Source organism: Sciurus vulgaris (genome assembly GCF_902686455.1).
Source record: "Sciurus vulgaris genome assembly, chromosome: 15".
NCBI lineage: Eukaryota > Metazoa > Chordata > Mammalia > Rodentia > Sciuridae > Sciurus > Sciurus vulgaris.
This window is the reverse complement of record NC_136476.1, coordinates 26,129,337-26,144,059: the sequence shown is the minus strand read 5'-3', so window position 1 is coordinate 26,144,059 and position 14,723 is coordinate 26,129,337. Positions and strand designations below refer to the sequence as shown.

At 37.4% G+C, this 14,723-nt stretch overlaps 1 protein-coding gene across 5 annotated transcripts in view; it reads right to left on the bottom strand.

The window, feature by feature from the left end:
• KDM4C (lysine demethylase 4C) overlaps window positions 1–14,723 on the bottom strand; it is a 381,526-nt gene that overhangs the window by 58,943 nt on the left and 307,860 nt on the right. For all 5 annotated transcript variants that reach the window (XM_079113015.1, XM_079113014.1, XM_079113016.1 and 2 more), the window contains one exon: window positions 2,408–2,593. In XM_079113015.1, the coding sequence (XP_078969141.1) occupies window positions 2,408–2,593 (186 nt within the window). The remainder of the gene's footprint in view (window positions 1–2,407; window positions 2,594–14,723) is intronic.

Genomic DNA, 14,723 nt, shown 5'->3' with positions numbered 1-14,723 from the left:
GAAAACTTGGAATGGAACCACCATTTGACCCAGCTATCCCACTCCTTGGCCTATACCCAAAGGACTTAAAATCAGCATACTACAGAGATACAGCCATATCAATGTTCATAGCTGCTCAATTCACAATAGCCAGACTGCGGAACCAACCTAGATGTCCTTCAGTTGATGAATGGATAAAGAAACTGTGGTATATATATACAATGAAATATTACTCAGCCATAAAGAATGATAAAAATTATGGCATTTGCAGGCAAGTGGATGAAATTGGAGAATATCATGCTAAGTGAGATAAGCCAATCTCAAGAAGCCAAAGGACGAATGATATCGCTAATAAGTGGATGATGACACATAATAGGTGGAGGGAAGGGTTAGTGTTAGGGTTAGAGTTAGGGTTAGGGAGGGGGGCAAGTATGAAGGAAGGAAGGACTGTATAGAGGGAAAAGAGGGGTGGGAGGGGTGGGGGGAAGGGAAAAAATAACAGAATGAATCAAACAACATTACTCTATGTAAATTTATGATTACACAAATGGTATGCCTTTACGCCATGTACAGAGAAACAACATGTATCCCATTTGTTTACAATAAAAAAAAATTATAAAAAAAAAAAAACAGCAAAGTACTGTTCACAAGACTCAGTTCATATAGAATTTCAGCACCAACAACAGGAGAAGTAAAAAAAAACTAAACAAAAGAACAAAAAAAAAAAAAGTAGTAATGCAATTTTCATTTTTTGAGGGCTGAGAACTGAAAACAATAGTCAGATAGGATCCCATTTTTTTACAGATGAGGAAGCTGAGGCTCAGAGATAAAAACCTGTACAAGGTTGTGCACTTTTCCCAGCAGAATCTAAGTGTGACTACCAGCTACTTTGGCTCCAGACTTACTCACATCACAAAAAGCACTCACATGGATCACCTAATGAGGTAATACTATTGACTACACTCTGTAAAAGGCAAATTGCCACAGTAATGTAATATGCATTTTTAAAAATTGTTGAAATGTATTTTCTGATGAACACAATAATACTCTTTGCAAGAGTACATCAACTCAAGATACTAAGGAGAAGCCTGAATGGATATGCAACATGTGACCTGAAACAATGGGAAATAACTTTTAAATAGATATGACAGTTGGTGACATCATTCTGTACTCGTGGTCATTCACACACATCTGCACACAGTCCCAACCCACAAACATCAAATAATTCTCAAGATGCCAATGGAAATTGCTGGAATCATTACAAAGAGCTGGAAAATTTGTTGTGGATGAGTCCTGGCTCCACAAGCCAATACTGACAACTTGCCAGGCTGCTCACAAGAGGCTGAAACAAGACAAGCATGTTAGGCTGCAAATAGCCTGTGGCCAGGTCTCCCAGGGATAACACAGAGCAGCAAGTCAGCAAAGCTGAGCATCTATATACAAGCTTTGCCTCCTCCTTGGTAGCCAAAAACCATTACAGTGAAATGGAAAGCTAACAAAGGAATATCAACTATCTCTGTACTGTTGTAATTTTTCTAGCTTATCATTACTCTACATACATGTATGATTACACGAATGGTATGAATCTACATCATGCACAATCATAGAAACGAAAAGAGGTACCCCAATTGTGTACAATGAATAAAAATGCAGTCTGTAAAAATAAAAACATAATTTAAAAAAAGGAGGAAGGGTTTCATTCACTAAGGACAGTTAAACTGAATTACATTTGAATATACATGTTACTTGGTTGCAAACACTATTTTCCCAAAATTAAATTCAGTCCTGAGTGAAAAGGAAAAGGTAAAAATCAAACCAAAACAAAGAAGCACTTTATTTTCTTCTGCTCCTTTATGAGAATGTCCTTACTCCTTCCAGGGCCTCCATGCTTTCCCTAACTTTCCCATCTCAGGCAGCAAGACCCCAAAAGTTCCTGGTCATCCTTTTTTCCTTTACCATGTTGCTGTTTTTTGTTTCTTTTAGGAGAATTAAAAATGCCACACCACAGCATAAATTGCACAGGTTGTTTTCTGCATAATCTCAGATGATGCTTTTCAAATCACTATCCTCTAGGAAATGTCCCCATCATACCCTGGATATGTACAGTGCGCCACCTGTACAACAATGCTCAATCATCCTGTATATAGACTCAAACCCAGAATGGACATAAAGAGTTTTACTTTTTCTTCTGTTTATTCACTCATTCAATTCCGTAAATATTTACTGTGTCTAGTGTGCAGCAGACACTGGTGATTCTTGGACAAATACCTGCAAATAATGGTGTGTAATCTCTGCCCTCAATCAATTCAAGGTCTGGACATGTCAACAATGAGCAACACAGCACTGCAAAGTTTGCTACTTAGGCCTGGAGGTATACAGGAAGGAATTCAGATGTTGTTTCAGCATTGGGAAGGGACAATGACCTTACCACATTTGGGTTGACCTTGTGTCGGAAGCATGTGATGTTCACTACATAAGGCCAATCATCAGGCTCCATCAATACCCCAGCAGCATGGGCACAAGTGACATGGAAAGAAGCTGGGCAGCGGCCATAGGAACACTGGATACAAGCTCCAGAGACCTTCTTCACGCGGTGTCTGCAGAAGATGCATTTCTGGAGGGTTAAAACACAGAAGAACATCAATTCACACTCTGTAACTCAGCCAATTTCCACACTTCAGAAAATAATAGCTATTAGAGGAGGAAAAAACTGATTACATCAACAAGTCCTGACCCTCTAGGGGCCCTAGCAGTGAGAGCATCTGTGCCAATATAGTCTGCTTACTTTAAAGGAAACACACTTCCACAGTCACACGCCACCACACATATGCTTAAATGCTTCTTGTGGTTAGCAAAGTCAAATTCTTTAGCACATGCTCCTCCTGGCTCAGAGCTCTGGAAAAGGCCCCAGGGTTCTCCTATAAATCACCCACGGATGCTTTACCTCCTCATGGCAGGACTTTCTATACATTAAAAGACAGAATACAGGTTTTGAGGACAGGTGTAGTCATTTCTTAATCAGATGGCGTCTTTGAAAACACACAAACAGCACACAGATGGACTAAGTTTTCCGTTTAAGGAAATGGAAAGTGTTAAATAGTCAATGTGGAAGCTAGGGGCTCAAGTGCTTAATAATCCAAATCTGAACCCAAAGTAAGGAAATTGAAAATCACCCCAAAGGGTATAATTATATTGAACATTTATAGCTGACAATGCCTGAGGAAGAGAAAATGAAAATAAAAACAGCAATAATGATTACCACAATCTGAAAATTAAATTGCATACAATTAGCCCTGAACATTACCAGTACATTTGTCGCAAGAGACAGGGAAGAGCATGCAGCTTCACTTAATGTAAGATTTGTACACTGATATTTGAGGATGAAGAAAAACTGGTTGTAGAACAGCACAGGCTCAGGTGTGGAAAGCAAGAGAAGTAGAACGATCAAAAAGATCAACCTTTCACATTCCTTCAGATAAAAAAGGTCTACAATCTGATCAAATGTTGGTGCAACTGTTCTTCTTTTATAGGTTCATTTTCTTTTCAGAGCCAAAAACGGTACTTAACGTTGATGTCTTTTGGGGACTGCAATATTTTATCACAAACCTTTAAGAATCAATGTACACTTAACTTCTAAGTCTTCTTTGCCCTTACACCTAATCAATAGTCTCACAGATTCTGTTCCTTAGTCCTACTCTGATCTCTCCCCGTCCATCCTTAGCAACTGCGACTGCCTCCACCTATGACGTCCTACAAAGCAAAGAAATGTCTTCCTAACTGGTCTCACCATTTTTTAGTACATTCCATATTGATTATCTGCCCCAGGGTGGCCAGATTTACAATATAAATCACATGTCATGACCTAGCTTAATTTTGTTTCAATGGCTTCTCCTCATCTATAAGTCATCTGGTGTATGTGCAGGGGAGGATCTGCATGAGATGGAGAAGTAAAGCTCATAGAAGGGTCCTTCATGGCCCACTACAGCAGTGTTGTTTCTCACTAGTCTTTGCAATAGCTACACACTCCAGGCACTTATCTGGTTTCCCTATACATCCAAATTCAATGTACAGTTAAGCATTTTTAAGTAGGATTTGGAAATGTGGTCTACTGTTTAAAAAATTAGACACTTATGCATACACACACACACTCTCTGGGAGAGGGAGACAGGTGGGGAATGGGGAATGCAAGCAAACTACACAAAACAAGATACATATAATCTGCATAAGGGCATTACTTAATAGGTCATCTTGGTATCTCTAGAAATTCTTGGAATCTTTTTAAATACTTTTTTGTATTGGTATCTTTTTGTCAGTTATAATCATTTGAAATATAATGCAGATGTAACACTAAAAACTCCTATTAGGAGCCTAAGGTATTAGTTGCAAACTTTTTTTAAAAGTGTAACTATACAACATAGAAGTTGGTTGTCTGAGTAAGTTTTAGTATTGACAGATGTATGACAGGGTGAAAATTGTTTCCTGTTTTCTTAACTAAATAGGGTCTTTTAAAGGTAGGAAAAAGGTCAACCAGTGAAGAACCTAGTAGCCACCAGGGCTTCTGTGTAACTCTTCAGAGTTATATACTTTACTATTAGTGGCAAATTTCCTGAGGCCCAGTGAGGTACTGGGAATCTAGTGTGACACTAAAATTTCACAGGGTAGACACTCTGTAGCTGAGTACCCCCAACCCAGCTAGGGACAACACACCTTGCTCCACACACAATCTAATCCTGTTCAAACTTCAGCAACACACAGAATAGGGGAGGGAAAAAAAACCCAAGCCATTGCCTAGGCCACAAGAAGGAATGGCTAGGAGGGGCCTTATGTCCCACCCATTAACATTATCTCTAACAGCAACAGCAGAAAGAAATAATACAAAGACTGCAGACACCACACCTAGACTATTCCTGTAACCTTTTGGAACACACAGAATTGTCAAATCTAGAAGAGCAATCACAAATGGTATAGCCCCATATACCTGGTTATATATAATAAAACTGTGACCTACTAGAATTTCCTGACCTACTAGAAGGATTCTACTCTCTTGAAGACTGTCAGAGAAGGAGAGATCCTTAAGCTTTGACATAATTCAAACTGTATGAAAGTATACTGATCATCATCAAAGAACCAGCAAGGAAACAAAAATATATTTGGAAATATATTCAGCAATTCACAACCACCTGATATCCTAGAACAATTTAACCAAGAGAAGGTTATACCCTAAATAGGCCCTCATATAAAGGCAGAAGAGAACTCCATTTCAACACATGTACATATCTCAACATAGAGATACAAGAAAAAACATTCACCAGCATCTGATTCCAAAGATATCAAAGTGGATGAAATAGGGATAAAGAATTCATAAAAATGATCATGAAAACAAATCACTAAATTTCAAAAGATCACAGAAAAACAACTGAACAAACTGAGGAAGTCAATAAAGCATATGAATGAGAATTTTAATAAAGAAAATGGAAATGTGGAAAAATGAAACAGAAATCTTAGAAGTAAAATACATAATAAATTAACAAATCTGTTTAAAAACCTCTCAACAGAGTAGACTAGGTAGAAGACAAAATCTCAAAGCCAGAAAGAGGCCAGTCTTAAATATTCAGCATTCAGACAGCATTAAACCAAAGAAAATAAATAACAGTGATTAGAATATACATTAAGAGACAAAATTTAAGAATCATTGAAATATAAGAGGGATCTGAGACAGAGGTTAATGGAATGGACAACCTTTTCAGAAAAAAAAAAAAAAAAAAATTTCCAAACCTTGGGAATGAGATAAACATCCACATACAAGAAAGAGGCTTTCAGAAATCCCAATAGACTAGAACAAAAAAGAACCTATCCACAAAATAGTTTAATGAAAGTGCCAAATATATAGAACAAGGACAGAATTTTAAAACCCTCAAGAGGAAAACATCAGTTCACACTTAGAAGTAAGTCAATCAGAATTACTTTTGATTTCTCAGCACAAGCTCTAAAAGCCAGGAGGGCTTGGACGACATCATTCTAAGCCCCAAAAGAAAATTACTGCCAACCAAGATAGCTAGGTCAAGCAAAATTATGATTCAGAATTGAAAGAGAAATAAAAACCTTCCAAAATATGCAGAATTTTCATTTTGCACAAAGGACAACTCAAAATGGATCAAAGACTAGGAATTAGATCAGAAAACTTGCAATTGCTAAAAGAAAATATAAGGTCTACATTCTGACATGTAGGTGCAGGCAATGACTTCCTAATAGGACATCTAAAACTCAGGAAATGATACCAAGAATATAAAAATGGGATGGTATCAATTTAAAAAGTTCCTGTAAAGCAAAGGAACCAATGAAGAGCATGAGAAGTGAGCCTACAGAATGGGATAAAATCTTTGCCAGATACTCTTAGACAGAGGATTAATATCCAGAATATGCAAAAAAACTCAAAGAATGTTAAAAAAAAAAAAAAAAAAACTGAAACAACAAAAACCCCCCAAACAGCCAAATCTATAAATGGGCAAATGAAGTAAACAGACACTTCTCAAAAGAAAATAATACAAATGGCCAAGAACTATATTTAAAAAATATGTTCAATACCTTTAACACTCAGAGAAATGGGAATTAAAATCACATTGAGATTTCATCTCACTCCACTTAGAATGTCAATCCATCAAGAATATAAATAACAATAACTGCTGGTAAGGATGCAGGGAGAAAAAGAACACTTATACACTGCTGATGGAACATAAATTAATACAACCATTATGGAACTCAGTAGGGAGGCTCCTCAAAAGACTATCAATGAAACCACCATATGACCTAGTAACACCACTTCTCAGTATTTATCCTAAAAAATTAAAGTTATGACATGACAGTAATATGTGCATACCCATCTTTATAGCAGCACAATTCACAATACCCAAGTTATGGAACAAGCCTAGATGTACATGAACAGATAAATGTATAAAGAAAACAGTATATATAGACACAATGGAGTTTTTTTATTCATGAAAAAGAATAAAACTATGTCATTTGCAGGAAAATAGAAGGACTGGAAAGAATTATGTTAAGGAAAATAAACAAGACTCAGAGTCAAGGATTATATGTTTTCTTTCATATGTGGAAGCTAGAGAGAAAAGCTGGGGGGAAAGGTGGGGGTCTCATGAAATTATAAGGAAAAGCACCCCTGGATTCAAGACTCGGTACTGAAACAAAACACCTAAGTTAGAGACATCTAAGACAAGACATCTGTGAAGAATGTTACAATGGAATAAGTACTATGACAGAAGTTGTGACAAAAATACTATATGGAACCAGAATGAATGATGACATGAATCAAGCTTGGGACAAGAGAAGAAAGTGGCTTTGAGCAAAGGTGAAGGCTGACTGGATCAAGACGGTAAAACCAGTACCTGCTACCAACCATACAGCCTTAAACCCTAAATAAGTATATAGGGAAAAGAATGAAACCATAATAGCCTAACAAACTAGAATCATATGGTTAATGGGTATAGGGTTGCAGTTGAATTGGAGAAAAACACTTAGAGTTCTATAGAACAGAAGGAAAACTATGCTTGACAATAATTAATTGAATATTTCAAAATAGCAGAAGAGAGAATTTTGGATGTTCCCAACACAAAGAATAATATATGACTGAAATGACTGATAACACCAATTAACTCTCATCTAACCATTACACAATGTATACGTTAAATAGTACACTATTCCATAAATATGTAAAATTACTATACTAATTAAAGATAAAAATGTATAAAAAATAAAAGAAGAAAGAGAGCAATGAGAGCACCAGAAAATGTGTAGAACTCCTACACCATGGGAAACAGATGGAACTAGATTCACAGAAAAGTAGATAAGCACTAATCCTAAATAAGAACTGGCAAAGGTTATTGGAGGAGTAAAAATAGTTCCCATCTCAAAAGCCTCAAGGCTACTCCAAAGCACAATTCCACAATTAAAAAAGGAAGAAACTGGGTCAACATGAAGTAATTATTATAAAACAGTACCACTCAGCATGCTCTTCACATGCTGTTTCTGAAGATTCTCATACATTCTAAGAATCTTTAAGCACTACTGTAGGACAGCAGGCTGAGTGCAGTTTTCTTTATCTGGCCTGCGGAAGCACTGATGATTGGACCTTCAGAACAAAGCCTTCAGAATTACTAAGGAAACAGAATTTGCCAACTTCTACCTGCTCTAAGATGAGGCTGGAGGCTGAAATAGGAAAAAAACACTGAATTAATCCTCCTCAAGATAAGTGTTTCAGCTTAAAAATAGATTATTTACACACACACACACACACACACACCCATTTATATATTTACGTGTGTGTTTGGTGGGGAGGTGAATAGGAGGAGATTAGAAGGCACTTGACAGACTTTAGGGAACTTATTGCCCAGCAAAAAAACTGTTAGTAGCTGTATAAGTTTTGTTTTTTGTTTATGTGTTTTGTGGTACTGAAGATTGAAACCCAGAATGTTTTATGCCTCAGCTACATTTCTGGCCCTTTTACTTTTTATTTTGAGATAAGGTCTCTCTAAATTGCTGAAGCTGACCTTTCAATCCTCCTACCTCAATCTCCCAAGAAGTTAGGATTACAGGGGTGCACCACTACTTCTGGCTTAGTAGGTTCTCTTCAGGGACTGTTTGGCAAATGTAATGCAAAGAATGAAAAAGAATACCTAAAAGACAAGCTACCCACTGCTGGCCCAGTCCTACAGCCCACCCTGTCTTCAGGTATCAGCAGCAAGTGGTGATCTCATCCTACCTGAATACAAATTCTGTCATCTGAAACAGCATTCACCAATAAGAAAAACAGATTCATATTTAAACTAAGGAAAGAGAAAGTGCACGCAAAACATGGAAATAAACTACAAATACTTTAAAAATCAAAAACATTTGAGGAAAGTCAATGTCATAAAAGAGAGGTACTATAATTAATAAATAGAAGAGTAAAACCTAAGGAGTCAGGTAAATACAAACAAGATGAACCTATAACAGGTACTGTACATACCACGATAGAAATTCCAAAATATATCCCATTAAGGCTTGTTGAATACTGGAAGGGTTACCACTTAAGATCAAATTTATGAACAGAAGACAAAGTCTGTAGACTTCAGTACCCAGGAGAAAACATCATAAAGATGGAAAATGGAACACAAATCCTAAGCAGCAGAGATCCAGATGTTCTGTTACTCTTCTAAATGGCATCCCAGAGAAATAGAATAATAACAGAAATTATTTAGATCTGACCAAAGTCCCAACAAGTAGAATTCATTTAACAAATTTTTAAATTATTTTAAGCATAGCCTTGACACCCAAGAAAAAAAGATAACTCTAAAATCTTCCAGAGAAGAAAAGTGAAACATCACATAACTATCAGATTTCTAATCTGCAACAGTGCATGCTAAAAGACAGTGATGTGAGGATGTTTTCCAGTCTCTGAAGGAAAATTAAATGTGATCTGTATCCAGGCTTATCATCCTTTAAAGGTGAGGATAACATAGTTTCTCTTTTCTGTTTCAAATTCAAGAATCAGAAATGTGCATGAAGAAGTGAAGAGCAACCAAAATACTAAATATGTAGGTAAAACTAAATGAAAACTGACTTTATGAATAATAATGGTAATTCTTCTGGATTTTATTCATTTATTTCAATTTATTTTTCTTTTTAGATATACATGAAGGAATGTATTTTGACAGATTATACATACATGGAATAACTTCCCATTCTTGTGGTTGTACGTGATGTGAAGTTACACTGGTCATATATTCATATATGAACATAGGAAAATCATGTCTAATTCATTTTACTATCTTTTCTGATTCATATTGCCTCCTTAGGGTTTTAAATAGAGAGTTTAAATAGATCACAACTGTTGCATATAAGGAGAAAGTGATATTCAACTGATCCAATGTTCTTGAATTGTTTTGTACAAACAGTAAAGGTGCCAATTAGCTAATAATGTGAAGAAAAAAAAAGAATGATAAAAAGTAATGAATCCAAAAAAGACAAGAAAGGAAGGAAAAAGAAGAGGGAGCCAAAGAAAAATACACTGTAAATTGGTAGAACTAAACCCTGGGTTTTATTTTATTAAGTGTAAACACTAACCTTTATCCTGTAAATCAGACTTTTTCTTAAAGTGTCAGGTTATAAATAATTTAGACTTGTGGAACATGCATTCCTAGTTGAAATTACTCAACCCTACCACTGTAGTACAAATGCAGTCATAGGTAATATATAGACATGGTTATGTTGCTATAATACTTTATTTACAACAATGAGCACATGCCTTTGTTTGCTAACCCCTGCCACAGGCCACAAGCATGTATTTGAAGTTGGTAAGCTATGAAATGATTGAACTAGTATTTAAGAAAGATCACCTTAGCAGCAAGGGAGATAAAGTATAGACTGATGGGGAAAGAAAGTGGAAACCATAGAAACACTGGAGCAAAGAATGATGAAGAGTTACGCTATAGGCAAGTGACTATTAGGAGGAAAGTAAAATTTGAGTGTTTTTTACTCAATACCCTTTGTTGACAGAGATTCTATATCTTACTCTAAATAGAGTCGCTTACTCAAGGTCTTGGTGGACAGTTTGTCTTTTGTGGGAAAGAATGTCCCCTGCAACTGCCCAAAGTCTTAAAATGAGGGTGGAGGCACCACAATGTTCCAGAGAGATAAGCAGGGAAAAAACAGAAAATAAGGTTTTATTTAAAATCTTATTTTAAATAAACAGGGCATTTAAAAGCAGAGAGTTCACAAAGGAAGGGCCATTCTCTGCAGTTCATAGTTTGAGATGTCAGTGACCCCGAGGAAAGGGATAAGGTGTCAGTTTTTGGATAATGAAGATTCTGGAAGTCAAATGAGGTAGCCTAGAGAGCCATCACTTTGGATGCCTTCAGAATAATGTTAAGGAGGGGGTGACTCCCAGGGAGACCAATAAAGCACTGCAGGAAAATGCTGGCACAAGTGACAAGAGATTGTGACTTTAAGGTGTCATTCAATTTTACATTTTCCCAGGAAGGATACTGAGGACTGATTCAATATTTGTTGAAATAAACTGAATTCTCCAAATTTCTTAACCTGCTTTTCTGTTTCTTGAATAGGGACAAAAGACCCCCTTGTAATATATCTAGCAAAAGGGACCTTAGCGCAATCATCAGAACTACTAGGAGGCCTGGTTAAAACACAGAATGTGGGCCTGGTCCCAGAGTTTCAGTACCTCTGGGATGGGACCATTGGACTTGCATTTCTAACAATTTCTCAGTGATATTGATGTTGTCAATCCATGGATTGCACTTTGAGAACTACTGGCTTAAAAGGTTAAATAAGGAGGTCAATTATTCTGAGACACTTTAGTACAAGAGAATTCAGGAAGTACAATGTTTTTTTCACCTACTCTACAGTGTCAAAGGCTGAGAGAATCCTCAGGCGAATATGATTTATAGAGCACTGTACTTTCTTAGGGGACTGGATTTCCATACTTATTCCAGTGGCATAGGCCATTAAGGCTACTAATGGATTGAGGAAGTAATGAAGTATCTGGCAATGAGGTTTTGTGTATCATTAGATTTCCTTGAGCATATAGCTTGGCAAAGGGCATCAAGAAATGATGAGCTGTGAAGGAGTTGGAGGTTCAAAGCACATCTCCTTCCCTTTTATTCTATTAATATGATTTATAATATGATTTTCTTGTTGTTTTGCCAGTTTTATGATTCTTTTTTCTTCCAGAAATAGGCAGGTAATTCTAAAATAGGCACAAATTTTTTTTTATTTTAATTACTGTTTCTCTATCAGACATGTAACAAACTAATGATAATAATACATTAGATAATTCCTTTTTCTTTTTGCTCTCCAAAGACACTTTTTTTCAAGCATGACATGGCAAATTAATGCTCCCAACTCAAACAGTGCATTATGTTGGACTCAATGGATGTCATTATTGTTTCAGGCAACTCAGAGGACTGAGGATGAAATTTCCATCTTGCTCCAAATGTGTACATATAGGTTTCACAGCAGTATCTCTACCCTCCAATACTACCTGTAAGATTTATGTTCTGGACCAGGCATGGTGGCGCATGACCATAATCCCAGCAGCTTGGAAGACTGAGGCAGAAGAATCACAGTTTGAAATCAGCTTCAACAACTTGGTAAGGCCCTAAGCAACTTACTGAGACCCTGTCTCAAAATAAAAATGACTGGGGATGTGGTTCAGTGGTTAAGCACCGTGGGTTCAATTCCCCATGGCACCCCCATCCCCGCAAAAAAAGATTTATGTTCTGCTCAATAGTAGAGATTAGTCATTTGAGTGTATGGCAATGCTGACTAATACTGGAGGAACAATGATATGATAAAGTTTGGATTCTACAATAAGAACTTACAGACATGTAGCAACTTGACCAGAATGAAAAACAGAATGCAACACCTGTCACATAAGAGTGAGATTTAGGAGGAGACAGAAAAATACAAGGAAAAATCAGTTCACCCAGAGAACTAATGAGCAGTGGGGATGGGCAGCAAAGCGGGACATTGAATTCTGAGGTCCCCAGTAGATGGACTCTGCAGGGTTTGGCTGCTTTTCAGACAGCAGTTCATAAGCAGTCTCACCCACACAGAACTGTTCTAACATTAGCAGTCCAAGAATGTTACAGATCACACAGAAACCAGGAAATGATGGGAAAACATGATTCTGTACCCTTGTGCAACTGCTCCTAATGTGGTAAGTCCTCTGCACCTCCCTACAAAAAGTTATTTCTGCACTTTGAATTTAGAGCATTAAAACAAATGGCTTATGATGCCGAGTATATTGAACTAAATCCTTATTTATGATTGGTATCAGAAGTCATTTATCTCATAGCTTTTTGTTTGGTGACAGTCACCCTGCAAAAGGTGAGAAAGCTAAGAAAAAGTCAAGTAGCAGACTAAGAGGGAAAGGGCAAAGTGATGAGCTCAGCCAGGCCAAGAGACAGGGCTAGAAAAATGGACAGGGGTGGCAGGGCATCAGATATCAGGCTACATCTATTCAAAACAAGGCTAAAGAGCCATGGTTGGCATTGAGAAAATGTTAAATGAGAACCACAAATGAATTTTAGAACTGCAAAGGCCACAGCAATTCAGGGATAAACTAGCAAATTAACAAATGACTTCTGAAAATACTATGTCAAAAGCACAGTTGTATTTCTTTTATTTTTGGATCAACAAACACACCACAGGAAATATTAGTCCTTTTGGAAGTACACTTAATTCGAGCACCAGAACACTGACTGCATACTGTAGGTGCTCAAAAAATATCTATTAACTAAATAAATGACTGGTTCCAATTACATGTTTAACTCATTATTTCAGCCATTTCAATACCAATTAAATATCTTCTATATAAAAAGCATTTTGAAAAAATGCAAAAGGAGATACAAAAATTAAAAAGATCAACCCTTGTAATTTAAAAAGCTTAATCTGGCATTCAAAAATCACTTTGAATGTGGTAACAAAAGCTTTGCAGTGATAATCACAATAGGAAAGACAGAGCTCTACTGGGTTTGGAAGGAGAGAGTGAGACTTGCTGGGCGAAGGTGAGCATGGCCTCTGAGCCTTGGGTTCCCTATCTCTACCAGCATTTGCACTTCTCCAACTGAGCAGATCTACAAGAGAGGCAAGAGAAGATGAGATTCATAAAAGGGCAGAGTACGGGGTGTGTACACCAAATACAGGAAGGATAAGGAAGCTGTTTTGATGGCACAGGTTACAGGGCAGCCAGTCATATGGCAGGAGATTGTAGGCAAGTTCCCTGAACTGAGGGCCAGGGATCACCTAGTCCAGACAGAACTGGCTGAGTCACATTATGTTGACTTTTAACAACTCATAAAAAGTCAAAATGAGTTTCCCTAAAGTTTCTTGCAATTGTTTTTTTAGATTTCAGATGTGGTGTACAGGTCTTCTGCATAAGGTCAGAGGCTGCATTGGAAAGTTATTGGGGCACATGGTACACACTGGTTGAGACTTCAGCAGCAAGGACACAGGGACTGCCAAACAGCTCAGAGAAGATTCCCAACAGGGTTTTAGCAGATCAGAGAAGCCAACATGAGGAAGAAGACTCCTCTGAGCTCATCGTAGAGCACTGGCAGGCTTTGGCTACTGCACATAAAGTGGGATAAGAGGGAAGAAGGACATTCTAGATAGATGTAACCAAACTCAGGTGGAAAACACGAAGCAAAACTGAGTAAGAGCATAGCCAGAGGAAGATAGGCCAAAATGGCAAGATCTTGGAAGGCCTTGGAAATTTGTCACAAATTTCACTTGCCCAGGTGAGAGACTGACAGTTCACGCTACAAATTATGAGGTTTGTATACTGAAGCCTGGTCCTCAGTGTGGTAGTGTAAAGGTGTGATCTTTAACAGGTAGAGCCTAGTAGAAGGTCATTAGGTCACAGGGACTTCACTTTCACAAATGGACAGATGCTATCTCAAGAGGGTGGGTCAGGAATGACGGACTAGATTAGTTTTCACGAGAGGCGCTTGCTATAAAGGAGGCTGCCCCACTCACTTGCCCATTCTGCACATGGCTGTGTCCTTTTTAACTTTTCCACCAAGTTAGGACACAGCTGGAGCTCTCACCAGGGTATCAGCATCACATTGTTTGGACCTTCCAGAACCAGAATCATGAATCCCAAACTCTTTTCTTCATATATTACCCAACATCAAGTATTCTACTATAGGGACACAAAATGAAATAAGACAGCT